This window comes from Dreissena polymorpha, chromosome 15 (assembly GCF_020536995.1).
Source record: "Dreissena polymorpha isolate Duluth1 chromosome 15, UMN_Dpol_1.0, whole genome shotgun sequence".
In the NCBI taxonomy this organism is placed as follows: domain Eukaryota; kingdom Metazoa; phylum Mollusca; class Bivalvia; order Myida; family Dreissenidae; genus Dreissena; species Dreissena polymorpha.
Genome location: NC_068369.1, coordinates 46134251 through 46157246, shown reverse-complemented (window position 1 = coordinate 46157246; position 22996 = coordinate 46134251). Strand labels below are relative to the sequence as shown.

Below are 22996 nucleotides of genomic sequence, written 5' to 3'. Positions count from 1 at the left end.
TCACTCTACTTTTTTCTTCAAGTCAAAATGCCTTTGCTTTGCCTATTCATTTCCTTTTTTATACGTAAATTTACGTTATTTTTCCATGGGTCAATACTATCTTTATAATGTAAATTAATTCCGATGTAACTTTTCCTCCATAAGTACTGAGTTGCACGTCTATATTTAGTTGCGACACTTGGCCAGTATTAACACGCACGCGTTTCCTGTGTGGATCTCGACTATGTTTCGCGCTCTTATTAAAACACGACTTTTACATGGCATTCATGTATAGTGAGTGGTGCAGATGCGTACCAAGGGCCTTAAACAGTATTATCACATGCCTCTAGACAATTTGTGTTATTCAGTTCGATAAATGGTAATATTGTTGTACTGAAATTCAATTGTTACCGGATAAAATGTGTACGGCGATAACGTAAAATTACCCGTAAGTATTGTTTTCACTACGCAACTAATAACTAATATGACACCGGGGGGCAGTTCTCCGCCCCTACAGATTTGATGGGGGGGCAGATATCCGCCTACTAAATTCTGACAGGGGGGCAGTTCTCCGCCCCTACCTATTTGATGGGGGGGGGCACCTCTCCGCCACCTTTAAAATAAGGGGGCAGTTCTCCGGGGGGCAGTTCTCCGGGGGGGGGGGGGGCGCTTCTCCGGATACCGATTTCTTTGTTTACAAAAGCCATGGGTGGCTTAATGAAATACAGGTAAGTCCCGTAATCTTGCGCGTCCGGTAATCTTGCGCACTCCGCAGTAGCGACGTCAAATGGTGTTATTTAGTGATGAAATATGGAATTTCACAATTTTAAGAATTAACGGATTTAAAATGTACATATTCTATGCAAAACAAAAATGTGATTATTACATTTTAACACCGGTTGCGTCATCTTTATAGATTGTACATGTATCGTAAACACTGACATACTTACGATAAATTCTAAATGAATCACAGATTCCCTGCGGTCTCTAGCGTTTTTCATACTTTAAATTAAAAATTCATAAATCCAACGTGTAATTTAGCATTCCACTGCACAATACCGATCAGTTATGTATTTTTGGCCATTTAAAATATATCCTATCAGACGACATTGTTATCACTTCCCGCCATTCTGTCAAACCACATTTGGTATGATGTCCGCATGCGCAATGGCCTAGTTTTGATATTTTCTGTAAACTATGGAAGTATGATCCGGGGTAAAATTAAACCTGCTATGCATAGACATTTTTTCACGCTAGAAATCAATCATTTTATATTTTTATTGTTTCTTTTGCTACAGTCAACAGAATGCCACCACCATCATCACACAAACTGCACTAGAAATCCTCATTAAATTTGAATGGTTTTACAAAGTGATTTTAAAAATAATTTTCTGGAATGTTTTTTGGCTCTACTTGGACACCATATGTCTACAATTTGGCCTAAATGAGGTCATAACACCAAGTGCGCAAGATTACCGGACACACTGCCAGTTTGAAAATGAGGTGAGTCATGTTTGTTTTGAAATCAAATCGGACAGTTCCTCACTGAATTAATGACATATTTTTGTGTTAATAAGCACATGAAATTCTTATTTTCATAATAAAGTAAGATATTATATTGTCAATTTATACAAGAACATGTTTTTAAACCAATTGACCCTTAACTGCGCAAGATTACCGGACAGCTGCTGCATCGTACAGCAAGCGAGAATGGCAAACCCACAAGAATACCGGGTTAGAGTATACACAGTCATAGAGGTAATTGTAAACAATAGATATTCATTTTAGATCATGGCATCTTGGGAGCCTTCATTTCAAAGAGGTCCTTATGGCCTCCTAATGAATGACTCAGCTGAGGTGATGCCAATCAAGAACCAGCATCGTGAAAATGATAGAAGTTAATCCCTGTCAGCTGTTGCCGTCAGAGCACAGGCAGAGGCTGTGCTCAAGAAGGCCGGAGGTGACATATTGAATGCAAAGCATCTATTTGGTTGCTTTGAACTTCAATTTGGCTGCTTCAGGTTTGAATTACATACATTTAAATATTTTGATAGAAGTCGAATTTCAACAATTTTTCACAAGAGAAGTCTTCTGTGATCCTCTAAAAAGTTTGCACACATCATGTTGATTATTTTCAAACGAGCACAGTGTCTTTATATCAGTGAGGACTCGTATCGTTTAATGTCATTTGCAAAAGCACTGTTCCTACAAGAAGTCATGTCGGAATCTTTAAAGGGTTGAAATTCATATAACAGTGCAGAATAATCATGCATGAATTATTGAACATAAAATATAAACATTAATATTTTACAACGTGCATTTAAAAGATGAATTTCAATTAAAACGTCTTAAGTAATGCTATTCCATGTCTGAAAACACTAGCACTGTTCCAATACCATTTGTTTACATATAACACTGTGTCAATTGAAAGTTGTATATGGTTACATCATTGATTGGTTATAAATAACTTGTTGCTCTTTATTGTATTGGATTGAGTAATTTTAGACGAAGATATAAATAAAATTTGGTTATTTGATTGCAGGGTTTTTTTTGGCCCGATTTTATAGCCGAAATTCGGCTATGTTCCCAATCCCAAAAAGTATACTTTTTTTCCCAAAATGTGGAAAAAAATTCCCAATTGCAAAAAAAAAAAAAAAAATTTTTTTTTTTTTTTTTTTTTAGAAAGAAGTCTTATGTGTATTTTATCTCAATTTTAATTCAATTACATTTAACAAAGTATTATATGATTTTTTTCTTTTAATTTGAATGATTATAAAGAGTTAAATCAAATTTAGTATTTCCCTAATCAGTGGACTTTTCGTGTGGAAAAAAGGCTATGAATTTATTTTCCCAATTTCATGAAAATGCCGATAAAATTCCCAATTCCAAAGCCATGGGCTATCTTCCCAAAAAGTGGAAAAAAAACCTGGATTGCATTATGTGTTATGTGTAACCTTTGAACACTATACTTCGAGCAAAGTAATTCTGTAATAAAGAGTAACCAACAGATACACTTTGTGTATTGTTCATGCTTATTTTCAAAATCTACAAAAGTTGTAATCTTGCACAATGCCCACCCATTTAAGAGGTACTCGTTCTCATTTATGTCTTAATAATGATAGTATAAGCAAAGATTGAACAAGAAAAACTGAAGTATACATCAAAATCAATTTGCTTAAGGAACACGACATTAACAGTTAAGATGTAATCATTAGATTATATCTCATGATTTGGAATATATTTGTGCATATCTATTTGTAGGGGCATTTCTTTCAAATGGATTCTGGAGAATTCCCCTGGCTACGCTGGATGGCTGGTAGCAGAATCAGAGAAAGATTAAGCCAGTCCAAAAGAATCGGAGGCATATGGTGACAGATGGGTGAATAAGATGGCATACAAAAAGTACGTCGAGTTTTTTTAAGAGGGCCGTGAACTAGTGGCACGAAAGAGAAGGAGTATTGGTATGTCAATGGCTCATAACTTCAATAATTTGTAATATTGACAATCTTATTTAATAAACAAAAAAGTTTCAGTCGCCCTTCTTTCATAATTCTGCTAGAAGTGACTGGACACATAAGAATGCCTATATATGGAAACAAAAGAATACCCAAGTAGAGTATTGAAATACAAGTCTGGTGTAAGCAATGCCCCATTTTCTTTTTCTCATTCTAAATGTTATTTGCCACAATAAAAGATTGAAATGATAGTGTTTAGTATATTCTCATTCCTCCAGGTTTTGCTCTTGACTAGAACTGTATAGGGGCCTGGGCTTCAATAATACATACATACAATTTATATAATGAAGGCAAATGATTTGTTATGAAAGATCATATCGTTTCTGGCAATTGATATCCTTTTTATGCCCCGAAGGCGGGCATATAGTGATCCCACCCTCTGTCTGTCCATCTGAAATTCCGTCACACTTATCGTTTGGGTTTCAAAAAATGTGGAAAAACACTTTGCGTATAGGTTTTGAAAAATTGTGGAAAAGGGGGGCATATGTCATCCGATAGTGACAAGCCTTGTTTTATTTTTAGCAGGTGTGTCAACCACAGTTCAGGGTGTGTCAACCACAGTTCAGGGTGTGTCAACCACAGTTCAGGGTGTGTCAACCACAGTTCAGGGTGTGTCAACCACAGTTCAGGGTGTGTCAACCACAGTTCAGGGTGTGTCAACCACAGTTCAGGCTGAAGAGATGTCTGATGATGAGATTCTTCTTCATACACAGGACATGGAAAAAAGGAGGGCTTCAGGTACATATGTATTTGTTTAACTTTAAATGTATTAAGTTAAAAAGGAAAAACAGGAATGTTGCCAAACACTACTATAAATATAAACAAAAACATGTTCCGAACAACAATGGTTAAAAAAAGTATAAATAAACGTAGTTACCTAGAACTGAAACAGCTAGAACTTTAATGTTGCTCTCAGAAACAAACCAGAAAGAGACTGGTATTTTAGACAGACATGATTGTGTTCTGTGTCCTACTTTTTAATATTTTCTCTTTCTATATAAGTAAATGCACTGTATATACTGTACACTTAAATAGATGTACATTATGCCCAGTATTTAAATATTTTGTATTCCCGTCCTTCAGTATGTCAGTCTGTCACAAACATTTTAGGTTGCGGGGGATATCAATTCAACATGCTTGTTCATACATGTATTTTAAGCTTTGATTCATAAGTTGTTGCAAGGTGACTTGAAGGCATAGTAGGTTCAATCTGTGTTACAAACTTCTTTTTTAAGAACTAAAACATAATTACCCTTCTTTTCTATATACTTGTTTTACACACTTTCAGCAGAAAAAGTAAACCCTTATTTAATATTTTAAGTCTATTTGTGCAGACTGAGGAGTTAGTAAGTATGACATTGTATGTGGATGTTGGCTTATCAAAGTGGTGACTTTTATCACACATAACTGACTTCTTCTATTCCTTAGCATAGTATTAGTACTCATTAAACCTTTTCCTAGTACATGAAATGACTAAAAACTTGGTAAGAGGTACTTTTAGAAGTAGGGATCAGTTTGTGCAGAAAGTAAATGCTTAGACAAAACAAAAATGGATTGACATTGCACTTTCGTAACGCTTTTTCGCACCTGCTTTAAACTGGATATCTTAATTTAAATGATTTATTTTGCAATTTTTACTTAGAATTTATTTTCTGCACAAGGGAAAGAGTTGATGTATTTGAATAGATCAGAATCTTGCATCAAAGCAAGAGTTTTTAAAACATTATAATCACCTATCTTGAAGAATTTTCAGAATATGTGTGCAGTGTTCTAACCTAGATTCTGTAAATCATTAATATTTTGGGAAAAGGAATATAACCCCATTATTGTCAGGGTTCTTGCTATTATTAAAAATGGAATATTTATCAGACGAACATTTTTAATGTTAGGGACCTTGAAGGTTACAATATTCCTTTTCTTAAGATTTTAAAACATTTAATAACTAGAAGCTCTGCATAGCTTATGTTTTCTGTCTATAGTACGCAGATAACTAAATGTGCTTTTGGTCTATGTGTTGGTTTGTGGTGCTTTTATTTTCTATGTATATAGTCAATCAATTCTTTTTTTCTGTTGGTTTGTGATGTTTATATATATATATGTGTGTAATCAATAAACTCTCTGTTTAACATTTTCGTTATAGTTATAGTAAGAATGTTACGTCAATGGGATTTAAATATGAATATTATTATCTTTATAACGCTTTACTATTATAACTCGCCTCTTCCAAATCTGCTGAAGGGATATTGTAATGATCATAATTATATGCTAGGCAGTGAAATCCAAAACATATCAGTGAAATAAATCCTTATATTTCATGAATATAAACAACGTCTTAAAATGTGCCTGTTTATGATGTCATAGTGCAAACTCGCAAAATGCATTTTGTTGAAATAACGGTTCAAATTGTAAAACTGAATAAATTTATAATTAAAGCATATAATAGATAGAATATTTGATTACTGTCAGATATTCGGTTAAATCATGACCGGTAATGGAAATAATGTTGCTACCCCCTGATGAAAGTAGGTATTATTTCCCTGAGCAGACCTCCTCTTTGTCAAAACCCATTTGCTACACACTTGATCCTCCATTCAAAACAAATACAAGACACTTTTCTTTGCATAGTGATAGTTCTTTTCACAGTAATAATGAACCCACTAAAATAACTGTAATACTGTTGATATCACGTTAACTATATTAAGCTATAAAAGAGCTTACATAAGTGAAAATCTTGAGACTATCTTGAACAAGGACAAGTCCAAAATTAACATTTACCCTTGTATGTGCACTATGATGGGCTTTTTTGCTCCCTGATAAAATTGGGAAAACTAGAAGAGGTCAAGGTTCATGGTAAAATCACCTGGTAGCAAATTCCTGAAAGAAACATTCCTTGTAATGTTATTCTTAAGGAGAAAGACTCAAGCACCACCTGTATTATATGACCTCTGTCTACTCGTTCAGTGTATGTGTGTTGTAAGCCTATGTAAAAGAGAGTGAATTGTAACCTTGTATCGATGTACTCACGCCCTTCTGGAACATGTGTTCCTTAACATTTTATTTTAAGATATTCTTTAAATTGCGGCCTTATAGTGTAAGCATCCTTAGTTTTTGTGATAATTTAGTACTTTTTGTTTCAGTTTCCTACCATGTTGAACACAAATTTATTCATTAACTACATAATATCTGCATTTCACATTTTTATCCGAATTAGCCTTTGTCCGAAACGCTTGAAGTGGAATTTTGTTATCTCTGTCTAACAACAATGCGATATAATTTACGAATTTAACATTATAAAAACATGTTTCTAGTTACTAGTATATGTTTCTTTTTGGGATATCTTGTACACTAACTGGAAACGTAGTATGATAAGTCTTGTACCGTTAATTTAAAGCGACATACTCTTACAGCTTAAGTTGTCAAGTATATTTGAATTAAGTATCTACAAATTGTGTACTTGAAGTTTCTATTTTATGCGTCGCCCAATAATGTTTAAAAACCCGCTGAGTCTAAGTCTGTGGCTGAACAGTATGATATGGGAATTTGTTCCAGGATCTTAAACGTTTGACCATTAATTTCATTCTTCATATCAATATTATAAATTAAAGGATGAATATGAAAGTTAAATTTTATTTTGTTGCGTTTAGGCACACTTGAGGTTGACGCTAAGAATGCACCAAAATCCTCGTCTTGGGAGCTCTTTGTACCAAAAATCTCTGCTCAACGAAAAGGTATTGTTTTATTTAGATGACGTCGAAATGTTAGAACTTCCTTAACATGCAATTAGGCTATGGGATCAGAATACATTTTTAACTTGGATGAGACAAATCTTGACGAGTATCTAGAACAAGGACAAGTTCAAAATTAACTTAAACATTAACCCTTGTATGTGCACTATGATAGGCTTTTTTTTGCTTCCTGATAACATTGTAAAAACTAGTAGAGGTCAAGGTTCATGGTAAAATCACCTGGTAGCAAATTTCTGATAGAAAGATTATCTTGTAATGTTATTCTTAAGGAGTAGGACTCAAGCCGCACTTTAATCATATGAACTCTGTTGAATTTCAGTGTTTGATATGGGATTTTGTGCCATGATCTTTAACCTTTAACCATTTATTTCACTCTTCATATCAACATTATAAGGATAAATATGAAAGTTAAATGTCATTTTGTTGCTTTTAGGCACAAGTGAGGTTGACGCTAAGAACGCACGAAAATTGTCGTCTCAGGAGCTCTTTGTACCAACAATCTCTGCTCAACGAAAAGGTATCATCTTATTTAGATTAAGTTAAAATGTAAGAACTACCTTTAAATGCAGTTGACTTTGGGATCATGATACATTTTTAACTTGGATGATTAAGCAGGATGGGATAATATATTAAAAAGTAAAGTCTATCATGAAATGTTAAATTCTATCGCTGTTGAATTTGGGACTTAGCCAATCATGGGATAGTGATCTTAGGCAAGACAAACTTCCTTTGGCTAATACCCATTTGCAACTTTTAGGATCATGAATAAGTGAACATTTGCTGAAATACAGTAAAACTGCGATAACTCGAGGAAGCTCGGGACCGACATCGATGCTCGAGTAATCGCAGGTTTCGAGTAATCCATAGTATTATTTGTTTTCACTGTCTCGGTTGATAATGCTAACTTCTGACCACAAACGCTTTATTTACATGTAAGAGGGTGCTAGAGAAAGAAAAGGCTTTGTAAAAATCGCTTAAGGTTACAGTATAATAATAAACAAAACAATTAAGATGATCGTAAATTCATTTAATTATTTCAACATACACACAAAACATAAATATAATCAGAAAAATCTCATCAATATTCACTGTACATGCAGCATAATTATTTTTAAAAAGCACACAAGGTACGTACATGCGCATGAAAAAAAATACACACTGAAAACAACATAATCACTACACACTTTGCATTTTATGTACATTAGTCAGAGTTGTGTTGCGCAAAGTCAATGATTGAAGATTGTCGCAACCCATTAGCTTCCCGGAACTGATGGCTGAAGACGTTTCGCGATAATTATCGATTGCTGGTAATTATTTAATTATCATTAAAACTGTGTAGCTTTGATCTGCTTCTCAAAGGATGACAATTTGCAGTGTTTCTCAAACTGCAACTAACTTCACACCTAATAGAGCGTTGTTTGTCTGCTTGATTGCGCTGTTTTCACAACTCGAATATTTTTAGCACCGACCAGACGAGAAAGCGTCCTCGAATAATTGCCAGTTAATTAGGTGTGAAATGCCTTTCAGGGACCGGCACACGACCTCGAGTTATCGAAAATCGCATGTTTGAGTTATCACGGGTATTTTTATATAGACATTAAAGGGAAATGCTAGGGACTTTCTTTAATGCTCCAGTAATCGCCAGTTTTCGAGAAATCGCCAGCTCGAGTTATTGCAATTCTACTGTAACTGCAATCATGTTTGTAATGGTGTAAAATTGAATTTAAACACTCAAACAAGAGCTTTTACAGACAATTGAGACCAATATGGACAACTTACCATTTTAAGCCCATGTTTTCTAATTTTGTCTGACACAAACATGTTGTATGGCATCTCTGATGAGCGAAAGTGTTCAGTCTTAGTATATTGATTGGACATTTTGCTAACTTTAGTATACAGAGACTGAACAATAACAAGTATACTATTTTAGCCTTGTTATCGGATGTTGGTTTACCTGTTGGGAAGCCATTGACAGCCCAAAAGCCACCTGTTGGGAAGCCATTGCCAGCCCAAAAGCCACCTGTTGGAAAGCCATTGCCAGCCCAAAAGCCACCTGTTGGGAAGCCATTGCCAGCCCAAAAGCCACCTGTTGGGAAGCCATTGCCAGCCCAAAAGCCACCTGTTGGAAAGCCATTGCCAGCCCAAAAGCCACCTGTTGGGAAGCCATTGCCAGCCCAAAAGCCACCTGTTGGGAAGCCATTGCCAGCCCAAAAGCCACCTGTTGGGAAGCCATTAGCAGCCCAAAAACCAACCAGTGCAAAGACAGGAATCCCCAGTATTCATCAAGGTAATTGTCAGATTACTGGTGGATTAGATCATATGGAAATACAAGTACACCATCTATAAAAAAAAGCTGATTATGAGATTTTGATTACTGTGAGAAGACTATGAACAACTGACCATTGCATAGAAAGGGAGACACTTTACATATTGAGTGCATGAACATATACTAAATATGAATATGGTAATTTGTGTAATTTTTTTTAAATATGTTTATCCTTTAGTTATATCTTAAATTATTATGGGACAGACATGTCATCTGTTAAAATTGGAATATTAATATGAGTGACAAAAATACAATACCTGACTTGTTAGTGTAAATATGTATTATGAGGATTCTAAGGTAGATTCTATTAACTAGGTTTGTTACCACCAACCTGTCCTTTGCCTGCAAGTGACAGTGATTCGGGTGTTCCTGATCCCCAACAGTCAGTGGATGATGTAATCGCTCATCAAAGACCTTCAACTTCAAGTACCCATCCTTCAGATACTGTCCTTGGTCAACGTGAAAATAAAGGTATGATTCTAATTGTCCATTTATTATGAAAACATTTTACCTTTTCTATGTACTTTTATATGAAGTTTGTAAGACATTTTTTGTTAAGTCAAAGGAACTTTTCACAGACACAGGTAACCATCCTCTATCGCGTGTAGGATTTGTAACCTGGTTGCACTGGGATTATTTCTCATGTGAGTGTTCTTTGACAAGACACTGCAAGCCCAAGCCCTGTATTGTTTAAATACAGGGAAAACAAACACCCGTCATTTGCATTGGAATTCTCGCAGACAGATGTGAATTTATTAGTATATACTGCTACCCAAACAATCTTTTGACAAAAAAGATGTTATACTTTATCCAATATTATTGTGACAATCGCCATATAACATGTAATTTCTCTATATTGATGATATCATGAAAGTTCTTGGATAGTAAAACTATCATGATAGTAATTTTCAATTGGCTAAAAATTACTAGCAAATAAGTAACATAACAGCGGTAGGACTAAAATTTGTTGTAAACTGTAAAATACCAAAGGATTATTTTATCTATATATATATATAAAATAGAATCGGTTGGTTCAAGCTTCAGGTGTCAGATATGGTATATTATTTTTCCTGTTTCAGACCTTTGTCTCCCGGCTCGATGGAAGACAACCCTACCAAAGGCAGATCAGCAGTGGATATCAAAAGCCCTGTTCCGTTGGACCAGCTCAGGCGGGTAGAACTGGTTCCAGAGCACCTTAACCAGCTATGGTGGCATCCTCCTCAGCCAGCTGTAGCAGTAAACAGCTTACCTGGAGTGGACAGGTACTTTGCACGGCCCCTGTTGTTGTGGATGCCAAGAAAACAGTGGAAAGTCCAGCTCTATTGTCCACATCCAGGCTGTGATAAACAAGAACTCGCCTCTGCAGGTATCAACCAAAAGGTCAGGCAAGTCGTCGACATTGATGGTTTTTACAACTTGGCCTGTGACAACCTTGAGTGCATGAAATGCAGACGGCGTGTCCTCAGCTGGAGCCATGCCATTCTGTCACAGCTTGACATAGGGCACAGGGTGCAGTTTCCATGCATCCTGACAGCCAAAGATGCCTGTGACATGAGGATCGTCCTACTGCTGAGAAATAGAGGATTTGGCAACAGCTGCAGTCAGATACGAAACAAGGTTGATGAACAACACCATGAGGCATGGCTGAGGCAAAATGCTCACTACCTGACCGATTGCGAAGGGTTCATCAATGCATCACAATCTGGTCTACTTGTGAATGTATCGATTGCTGATCCGCCAGAAAGAGCTTCTCTTCCCAGACATAGATGGTTCATGAATATTTACATTCAGGATGTATTTCAACGGCTGGATGAGATTAAAGCAAGCATAACCTCTGTGTCTGGAAGGATTCTGAAAATGGATTCAACCAAAAAAGTGGTCAAGAAGCTGGCTGGTCGTCCTGCCAAAACAGCTCTTTGGTGCACCAATGTTGGTAATGAGCATGGACAGATTCTCAACTCAGTCATGACCACTATTGAAGGACATGGTCTCACCAAAATGTTGGTTAGAATAGTAAAACGCTACAAAAAATGCAGATATCCCTCCTCCAGAAATTCTCTATCTTGATCGCGACTGCTGTGGTGCTTAGCCCTTACAAGACGTGTTGAAGCCGTCAGATTGGAAGCATACAGTAGTTCGGCTTGATATATGGCACTACATGAGAAGGATTGCCACTGGTTGTTCCACTCACTCCCAAGCCTTGTATTCCACGTTCATGGGACTAATGAGCAATTGCATTTTTATTTGGTACGAAGAAGACTTCCAACGACTTCTTCAGTCCAAGAAGAATGAACTTGCTAAACAAGGCATACATTACCTCTCAGATGAGGATGTGGTCAAAACCCTAAGTCGGTATGAGCTAGCTTTGCACTGCCGTCGGAAAACCAGGGGGGTTCCTGAGACTACAAGACTTCTCAGAGAGCTAATTCAATCCTTCAGTGGTGAAAAGGGTAGGGATACTCTTGGTGTACCCCTCATCAATAGCTCTCGTATGAAAAGCATCTGGGAAGCCCAAGAGCGCCACATAGCGTGCATTCAGGATCTCCCTGGAATATCCCTTTACACCAGGACTGGCTCTACCAAGAAGGGAGGCATTGATCTACCAAACTTCAGATGTGTTCGAGGATCAACGTCGTTGGAAAGTTTCCATTTGCACCTGAACCGGTTTATACCAGGTAATTCAAAATTTTAAATAAAAATAACGATTTTGTTGCAGATGTCTCTAGAAATCATTGTTATAAAAGGAGAAACTGCTCTTCTGGAGCAATTTCTCCTTTTATCACAATAATTTCTACCCTACTAAATCAATTTTTTAATATTTTTTTACAATTTGTCATCTGCAATCTCTTTCGATTTCTGACAGCCCAAAATGTGTCATTTGGAATAATTCCGAAAATAGTTATTACACTCCCAGTTTTATGCCCCTTCAAAGGTGGTAGGAGAAAGTTTTGGCGTTTGTCCGTCAAACAAACTTTTCAGGGCTGTAACTCATTAACTTTATCAGATTTAAACTTGAAACTTCTGAAGTGTTTAGATATCAATGAGGAAAAGAGCGTTGCTAAAAAACCACAAACCTTTTCTTCCTTAATTAAAGAGTTATTCAGATTATATTTATAATTTTAATATTATGATTACTTTTCAAAGGTTCCCTGGCAAGTGATGTCCTGTTCCAGGCCTATTTGCTAGATGGTCTCCACAGATGGAATAAAGATCGGGAACGAACAGCAACTGCCGCGACCTCGGATCATCCATCATACAGTGGTCTTCTCCAACATACGACCAATACCTTGGCCTTGAAGGTTTTGAAGAAGAAGATCATCCCATCATATACCGAGCCAAGAAAGTACACAGGTAAATTATTATTTATACGTGCAGCCAGCTTGTGTCTCCAAAGAACACAGACAAATATAAGTAGAAAGGCTATGTTGCAAACATGTTTTGATTAAATGATCAAGATGTACACTTAGTGGGATGTAACCCATAACCAAACAATAATAAGATTAAACCAGTTTCTTGTAGAGGACATTAGGCATAATTGTTGGAAAATGAGGGATTGCCCAATATGATCAATTTCTCCCTTTCCCACATCTATGTCTTCCCTACGAGATCAACAACTTCAAAATGTTGTCAAAATTGTAAACGTAATTGTAAATATGTAATTGGATTAAGTACATAACCATTTTCATATGAGCCACTCTAAGAGACAACATGTTAGATATCATTTGATAAACTATACTTTCCTTGTGACTTTATTTTGATAAAAAAGATATAGTGATCGCACTGTCTGTCTGTCTGAAATTCCATCACACTTTGTGTTTAGGTTTCGAAAAATGTCGAAAAAGGGGGCATATGTCATTCTATGGTGACAAGCCTTGTTTTGTTTAAAAACATTCATTTCATTAAATAAGCAATGGAATAAAAAGTGATTTTAATTGATACTTACGAAGGAACGGTGCTGAAATCACACATACATTTAAACACATTTTCTGTGAGACTTTACTATTAATGAATCAATTCTAAAGTGTTAAACTCTACAGGTGAAAAAATTGGCATCGAGTACCTGTACAAGCAAACTGGTGAACGTATGGAGGATTTCGTCAAGGCGATAGAGACCCTTGAGACAGTTCCAGACGAGGCAGACGATGAAAGCATTATCTTGGAGGAGGCGGAGGACTCATTTCAAGATGCAGATCAGATCGATGACCTCACCATCTCAACTGTTGGTTTGAAGGAGTCGTCTGATGCTGTACTTGACATTAGTAGCCTTCCACAAGTACCGGTACATCCACTCCCTTCCAGTTCTACCAAACCAGCTGTTGAAGCAACTCTCCTGCGGATTCCCACACCAGAGGAATACGAGGCTGAATGGCGGAATGAAACTGGTGACAGCCAGACAACAGAGGTAATTTTGAGATATGCGTTGGCTACTCTATAATGGATTAGTTAATAATTTTGTATACATGTTTGAAAAGTTAAAGATACAATTTTTTGGAAAGCTGAGATTGTTCGTGATTGGCTAATTGTTCCTTTCCGAAAGATTAATTCTGCAAACTACAACATTAATGTTGAAAGTAACAACTTCATATCCAATTTTAAGGGTAATACATGGAAGAAAGCACTTTGTTAGATGTAACAATTACATTAAAAGGTCTAGAGCAAAGATTTTCTTGTATCATAAAAGACTTTTGAATAATGGAAAAATTAGGAAGCATCTGTATCCTGTCATATTTCTGACACTGTTTTTCAGATTTCTTTTACATTTTCATTTTATAAACTTTGTTTCTTTTTGTAGCAGTATATTGAGCCATCTCCTACACCTGTAAAAGAGTTGTCAACTGCATCTCTGAAAGATGATTCCCTTGATGAATCAGAGAGTGAGGTAAGTTAATGGGCTTAATTGGATTTTTTTAATGATTGTTTTGTTTAATTAATGTGATCCAGTGGTCAACTTCTTTTTTTATTGGAATTAAGCTGTCCTGGATTCCATCCTCTTGTGAAAGTTATTTGTTGTGTGACTTAATGCAATATACTTTGCAAATGTATATTTTGTTTATCCAATAAGCATGAATAACTAGTTTAGTGTACACCTTCTAATTTACATCAACTGTGAAACAAGTTCTTACAAGTTTAACTAATCACTCTCGATTCTGCTTTCTTGATTATTTGCCAGTACTCGTGCATTGAAAGTGGATTAATGAAAGGTTGTTAAGTTGTCTTCGCTCATCATATGATTCGAACCGTCTTAGTAGTCCAAGGTAACCCTAGGTATGCCTCATTCCGATATTTCTTAATAGAGTTTAGGATTAGGCAGTACATATTGAATAGTCTTGACAATACTTCTGAATAAGTCTGAAACAATAACACATGATTCAACAATTGATTCACATATCTTATGGATTTATTGATTTTACGCAGGAATCGGTGGGGCCTAACAACATTCCAGGGTATGGCAAAGTTCAGGAGCTAGCGGCTTGTTTGGTTATTCTCCGAAAGAACACCTACCTCACTGATCAAGAAGCCGATCGTCTTATACAACTCTGGAACAACCTGATTGATTACGACAAAAGACCAACTTCCTTCCCTGAGAGATTTTCCAAGGAAGCCAGGGGACGGTACAAGGCCAAGAAATCCATTCCCAATGTTGTACCAGGAGTTGAAAGTACAGAAAGGTAATAATCTATATGTTCATGATTGTGATGTTTGTGGTGGTTAATGGCCATGTACATTTACCTTAAAGTCTATCATTATTTGATTGTTTGCCTTCATTTTTTAAACAGTTACAAAACTGACAATGATGGTCATGTGTGTGTGTGGGGGGGGGGGGGGTTGATATTAACTCATATGTCATATTTTCTTATTTCTCATAGAAAACGGGTGAGGTTAATTTAGTTGTATATTTTTTGTTGACAATATTTCAAAAGAAGTATCATTGAAAGCCTTTGATATGATAAAACTAGAATGCTTATTACTTTAAGCAATGAATAAGATGGCAATAAAACAACAACAAACTAAATAGGACAGAAGAGATCTTATTATATAGAAGGCTTTAGCAGAATCTGGTAGATATAATCCATGTTATAATCCATTACTCCTTATTTGCAAATTTGAATGTGTCAGGAACATGAAACAAGTTATTCCCCACTGTGACAAAAGAATACATTGTTGTAAAAACGCAAGTTCTGAACGTCAAATTTTTTTTTCTAAATTCCATAATGATGATTTCAGTTCTTCTAATTAATTCAAGTCTCTTGATTAAGACCAATCAAATTATTGTATAATATACAAATAATATGGAGTAATTGGTAAAATTCATTGTTTCTTGTACTTATTTAACATGTGCTATTTTAGGTGCATGCGTGGTGGACCTGATTCAGTACCTGCAAGCTGGCCAAATGCCAACAGGTATACAGAGGCCATTATCCTCCAATTGCTGTCTGTCGTGATGTATGAAGAGATCTTAGCAGTCAAAAACTGCCTCCTCTGAAACAAAACATAGAAAATGTTTCATCTGAAGCTATATATTTGATATATATTAGCAAACAAAATTACTTTTTGTATGTTGCATGATTCATTTTAGTTTTAAAAATGTGACAAATGTGAATTAACTCTAAAATGAGCACATTCTCTTTTTTTTAATGATTTCATTTAATGATCTTCAGTAAATATTCAGATTCATAGCTAGTATATGTCAAACCTTAGTAGCATTAAGTCTACTTGGTATTATCTGCAGCAGAAGGTCAGGGGGTTATAGAATAAGTGTTGTCTGCTCGTCATTACATCATCCCCTGTATCTCCATAACCAAGCATCAGAACTCAACAAAATTGTATAGAAGTGTTTTCTACCAATATGCGCAGAGATATTTTTTTATTCGATTCATTGTGTCTGACTGGTGGCCATTTTGTCTTTTAATTTGTCATTTCTGAAATTCCCCATCATCACCTTCATCTCCCTTACCTAGAAAATGAACATGCTCATCCGAGATAAAGCTCTCAGGCGAGGGATATCAATTCAATGAATTTATTTGTTTTTCGTATACTGATTTCTCAATAAATAATCAAAAGCCTATGACATGATTATCGTCTGGTAATTTCTCAATAAAGCACTATAAATGAGCACCCGCTCTCATGGGTTCATATATTAAATAATTGTTTATGAAGTCTTAAATTATCTGCAGCTGTAGTTTAATCTAAATATCATCAAGATCTATAACTCTGATGTTCTTTCAGGTATACCAAACGTGCCAAAGACCTTAACAAACTTGTTGTTACCAAGGGCGTGAGGTTTGTCAAGCCATCAGAAACAACCACTGTGGGCATTCCGGCTGCGGTTGAAAAACCAGCTGAACTTTCAACAGGGACAGCTGTACCTCGCGTATTCCCATGTCCAACAAATACTGCTGGATTGGCAAAATTTAAAGGGCAGAGAAAGAGGCCCAATCAGCAGACTAAAACAGTGACAGCAGAGGTAAAATATACCAGTATCAAAGCTGAGTCATCAAATATGACTGTTATTGCTCCTAAGCAGCTGTCTCAGGTAGTAACATCTGAAGTTGTAACCGGAGAGGATATGAAGGACACTATATCAAACAATACTGGTCCTTCACATATTGCTCCTTGGCAAACGGTGACATTTCCTGGTACGGTGACATTTCCTGGTACCTCAAACATCCCCTACTCAACTCAACGCTACAGGAAGCGAAAGCTCGACATGGAAAAGGAAGGGATTTTGAAAAGAAAATATGAAAGGAAGAAAGTTCCTGTTTGTAAACAGTGTGGCCATGAACGTATTCCGCCTGATCATGTCCAGTACTTCATGAATTGGTTTTGTAAGGCTTCTGCCACACAGTCATTTGAGGACTGGAAATCGGAAATAATGAAAAAGGGTTATGGAAGAAAACCAAAACCAACATGAAACTTCATAGGTGTATAACTATCAATGAGGACAAGTGCCATGCACAAGAACCATTACTCTACACTTTCTTAAATAATAGTTATTGCCTTTAGCTGTTTTTTTATGATGTACGTTTTCAGGGCTATATCTCAGATACCATAAAAGATTTCAACATGAAACTCCATGGATGTATAGATATAAATGGGGAAAAGTGGCATGCTCAAGAACCATAACCCTACACTTTCTTAAAAAACAGTTATAGCACTTTGTTGTTTTTATATGATGTAACTTTTCAGGGCTTAATCTCAGACATATACACGATTTCAACATGAAACTTCATGGGTGCTTTCATATATCAATAAGGATAAGTGCCATGAACAATAACCACAACTCTTCACTTTCTTAAATAAGAGATTGCGCATTTTTTTGTATGATGTAAATTTTCAGGACTATATCTCAGATAGGATACATTGTTTCAACATGAAACTTCGTGGATGCTTACATAATTATATCATTTAAGATTAGTGTTATGACCAAAAAAGCATAACTCATCACTTAAATAAGCGTAATTGCCCTTTGTTTTGTGTATGATGTAATTTTTCAGGGCTATATATCAGATACTATACAAGATTTTAACATGAAACTTCATGGATTTATTGCCCTTTGCTTATTTTAGTTCTTATAGACATAGTGTATTTGAGCATAAATATCATACTAATATTGACAGTGTATTTGTGCGTTTATCATCTACTGTCTGAGACAGTGCTTTTGAGTGTTAATATCATCTACTACTGCAAGTGACTGTATTTGTGTGTTTATCACCTGCTGCCAGTGACCGTGCTTTTGAGTGTTAATATCATCTACTGCCAGAGACGGTGCTTTTGAGTGTTAATATCATCTTCTGCCAGAGTCGGTGCTTACGAGTGTTAATATCATCTACTGCCAGAGACGGTGCTTTTGAGTGTTCATATCATCTACTGCCAGAGTCGGTGCTTACGAGTGTTAATATCATCTACTGCCAGAGATGGTGCTTTTGAGTGTTAATATCATCTACTGCCAGAGACGGTGCTTTTGAGTGTTAATATCATCTACTGCCAGAGACGGTGCTTTTGAGTGTTAATATCATCTTCTGCCAGAGTCGGTGCTTATGAGTGTTAATATCATCTTCTGCCAGAGACGGTGCTTTTGAGTGTTAAAATCATCTACTGCCAGAGACGGTGCTTTTGAGTGTTAATATCATCTGCTGCCAGAGACGGTGCTTTTGAGTGTTAATATCATCTACTGCCAGAGACAGTGCTTTTGAGTGTTAATATCATCTTCTGCCAGAGTCGGTGCTTACGAGTGTTAATATCATCTACTGCAAGAGACGGTGCTTTTGAGTGTTAATATCATCTACTGCCAGAGACAGTGCTTTTGAGTGTAAATATCATCTTCTGCCAGAGACGGTGCTTTTGAGTGTTAATATCATCTACTGCCTGAGACGGTGCTTTTGAGTGTTAATATCATCTTCTGCCAGAGAGGGTGCTTTTGAGAGTAAATATCATCTACTGTCAGAGACACTGCTTTTGAGAGTTAATATCATCTACTGTCAGACGGTGCTTTTGAGTGTTAATATCATCTACTGTCAGAGACGGTGCTTTTGAGTGTTAATATCATCTACTGCCAGAGACGGTGCTTTTGAGTGTTAATATCATCTGCTGTCAGAGACAGTGCTTTTGAGAGTTAATATCATCAACTGCCAGAGACGGTGCTTTTGAGTGTAAATGTCGTCTACTGCCAGAGACGGTGCTTTTGAGTGTTAATATCATCTGCTGCCAGAGACGGTGCTTTTGAGTGTTAATATCATCTACTGCCAGAGACGGTGCTTTTGAGTGTTAATATCATCTACCAGGGCTTTTTTTAAGCGGACGCCCGCTTGCCCGTGCCGGGTTAAAATCGTCGCGGGCAAGTGATTTTCCAAAGTAGATAGTCCGCCGGGCAAGTATTAGCATAATTGCGGTATTTTTTCGACTTTTCCCCTTGTATCTATTTATTTTCTTTGGGTCAATATATTTTTTATCACGCACAAGTAAAACGAGATTTGATTGGTCGCTTGCGTTGTATAAGCCAATCTAAACGCTCAAAACAAGTTCTACTCGGCAGACGTTTCAACATGGCGGATGGTAGCGTCCAGCCGATCTTTTCTATTTTTAATAAAAGTAACTCAAAACACTCAAAGGAACAAACCAAAACAACCGAAAAAGAAAGGAAGAGAAAATATGAAATCGAATCACGAAAGCGTAACTTTCAAACATACTTGATAAATTTCCATAATAACAAGCAAGATAAAATTGTTGGTAGTAACTGTGCTATTCCAATTTTCTTGTGTAAAACTGCTCAAACTGAAACAAATTTAGAACAGTTACTAGAACTGGATGAAAAAGCGAATACTAGTGATAGTGATGTCTATGAACATGAATATAATAACTGTTCAGAGTTTGAAAATCATGTTGAATATGCAGACCGTTTCAAACTTGCTAAGAATGCATATGAAGAGTTTCTCACTATTTTAAACTGGGAATTACTTGTATGTTACATATTTACAGTTTAAAGTAGTGAGAACCTCTTCATCAACGATATCAACATGATTTTCAAACTCTGAACAATCATTTTCACAGTACTATTTTAAGCCCCCCCCCTTTTAATCTATGCCATAACTTGTATAGATATAGTGACAAGTATACCGTTTTAAAATTTTAATAGTAATATACTCTTCATATGTTTTGTATTCAATAGTGACTATTCAATGAAATAAAACTGTCCAGATTTTGTTTTGTTGACAACTTTATATTATAAAAACGAATATTATTTTACTCTTGATACATTGAATATAGCTGAAATTAAATCTAGCATAATAATGCATGTGAATCAATGCTTTAAAGATCAAATGATTATAAAAAATTGACTTCAAAATAGGGCAACCAGTTTTTAATGAGGGCAAGTAGATGTTCAAAGTAACTTGCCCCCGGGCAAGTGACTGTCAATTTCTAACGTTAACCCCTGCATCTACTGTCAGAGACGGTGCTTTTGAGTGTTAATATCATCTACTGCCAGAGACGGTGCTTTTGAGTGTTAATATCATCTACTGTCAGAGACGGTGCTTTTGAGTGTTAATATCATCTACTGTCAGAGACGGTGCTTTTGAGTGTTATTATCATTTACTGACAGAGACAGTGTATTATATATATCATCTGCTGATAGAGACAGTATATTTGAGAGTGCTTTGTGAACTATTTCAACAGTGATATTTAGATTGCAATCTATTACAACAAACCTGCTTATGAAACACCCTGACGGAGACTGGAAGTGTTTTGTGACCAATTACTGGAAAAGTAACTTGAGTTTTGGATTTAGTTCACATAAAGACGCTGATATATATAATAAGGGGAAAGGTGTTGTGTGCCTGGACATTTTAAGATAATTGCATTAACACTGGAAATTCATTGCTGCAGTCTTTAGTCCAACACCAAACCCCAACTTCCATGGTGCAACTGGTAGCATGTTCACTGTAAATGTGAAAGATCCAGGTTCAAATCCTGGTGGAAGTCATAGTTTGTGAGGATTATAATGCTGTCAGAGAATTTCACTTTTTCATAATCATATCTTGTTATTGTTAACCTTGTGAGTCAAAAGTCATAAAATATTATAACATTTCACATAATATTGTTTACAAAACAAAAAACTAAGTCATAATGTAGATATTTTCTTGATTATATATATAAATCTGGAATAGATCAAATTAAGAATAAACAAATAAAAAATAGCCATTTAAATTCCCCGCCAAAATTCAGCCTTTTCAATTGTGGTAGCTCATTATGGGCTCACGAGTCATGGCCTTGGCGCATGAGGTGTCCGCCCAGCGAACGGGAGTTGGTGGGTTCGATTCCTACTCGAGGAGAGATTTTATAATCGTAGACATTCCTTTCCAGAAACGGTTCGACAGTTTCCATATAGTAATAATCGAAAGAAGAATTATTTTTTTATAATTTTATAATTGATTAAAAAATATATTTAAATAATATATTTAAAAATACTGCGTTTGCAACCTTAATACAACGTTGCAGCAACGTTTGGAAAAAAACGTCAGGAAAACTTTTAAATACACCATTGTGACAACTAAACTCAGAGGTGTCAATTTTCAGGATTATTCCTGAATTCAGGATTTAAGCCCTCAAGGAAAACTTTTGATATTGATATAAATCCAAGGATTGTTTTGGTTATTTTAAGCATTCTTGTCACAAAATGTCACTCTTAAACACAAATTATTGACCTTTGGCATATTGTTTACAAAGGAAACATAATTTAATGAATCATTAAAACTCTTTTGACTCTGGTCCCCAAATTCTAGGATGATTTTCAGGATTTTAGATTTCGGTAAATTGACACCCCTGTAAACTGCAACGTTTGAATGTAACCAAAATACAACGTTGCAGCAACATTGGGTGCCCACTGGGTTAATTTACCCACATAACTGATAAATATATTTTTCTGTTTTATCACCAATGCAAACTAATGTGCCCTAGTTCTTACTTTATATGACATGAGCAACCGAAAGTGCAGGTAAACAAAACCATTCATTTAAATCATTCGCATTATTTATTAATCACGCAGGTTGCAATGCCTTTATAGAGATTTGATGAAAACCATGAACTTCAAAGGATTTACATCGCATTGATTTCTAATAAGGTTTATCTCAATCAGGTTGCCCAGAGCCGGATATTCCTGCGAACGGGCGCGTGAGCACAACAAACGGCCTGGGGTTGGAACAAGCAATTTACTACTCCTGCATACAAGGAATAGAACTTGTTGGGCTAACCAAGCGGATGTGTGAGGCCGCTAGCACGTGGAGCGGCACGGAACCCACGTGCATCATACGTACGTATTCAGGGATCTTCGTCTGCGTATTTATGTGCCGCTGAATAAAAAAACTTTCCAGATAGAAAATATAGAAGGTAGCCTTTTTGGTTTTGTAAAATAATTGATAATATTTATAAGGTGAATTAAAAATACCAAAAACAACGATTATTTAACATGAGATATTGTTCAAAAACGTTCAGAGATTAAAATACATGTACCCTTTCAAACTAAAACAGTCACACATTCCCTATAAATATATTTTTAAAACTGTCCATATGGTGAAATTGTGTGTTGATTAAATTCCCCTATCGCCTGACCATATCAATTATTAAAAAAGGTTTTGCAAAAGGCCACTGGCTTTCATTAAACTGAGGCGGATGAACGTTAAGAAGATACAATATATGCCTCTGAATACTCAAATAAGTTCGCCTACTCGGACACTATAGTAAGTCATACACGTGCAAAATGCCAGGTTTATGAGGCAAGGTGGTCATGTCGGACTTCATGAGGTTTCCATGACGACTTTTTTAAGCGAGAACAACTACGCCCTTGTCGGCTAGCCCTTTATCGGGAGTTAAGCGGCGTGTGTAGTCGAATCATTTGAGTCGCGTTTTTGGTAAACTGGGCTTAATGCATTTGCGTA

General features: G+C 36.1%; 1 protein-coding gene and 1 long non-coding RNA gene across 2 annotated transcripts in view; both read left to right on the top strand.

The window, feature by feature from the left end:
* LOC127859724 (uncharacterized) overlaps positions 1-22322 on the top strand; it is a 316758-nt gene extending 294436 nt beyond the window's left edge. Inside the window, exons 3-6 of the mRNA XM_052397231.1 lie at positions 14982-15235; positions 15915-15968; positions 16794-17031; positions 22198-22322. Coding sequence (XP_052253191.1) covers positions 14982-15235; positions 15915-15968; positions 16794-17031; positions 22198-22236 — 585 coding nt within the window. The 3' untranslated portion in view covers positions 22237-22322. The remainder of the gene's footprint in view (positions 1-14981; positions 15236-15914; positions 15969-16793; positions 17032-22197) is intronic.
* Positions 6518-7721, top strand: LOC127861043 (uncharacterized). The gene is made up of 3 exons (XR_008040053.1): positions 6518-6585; positions 7139-7222; positions 7674-7721. It is a non-coding gene; the product is annotated as an uncharacterized LOC127861043 (long non-coding RNA).
* Positions 22323-22996: the final 674 nt, after the last annotated feature.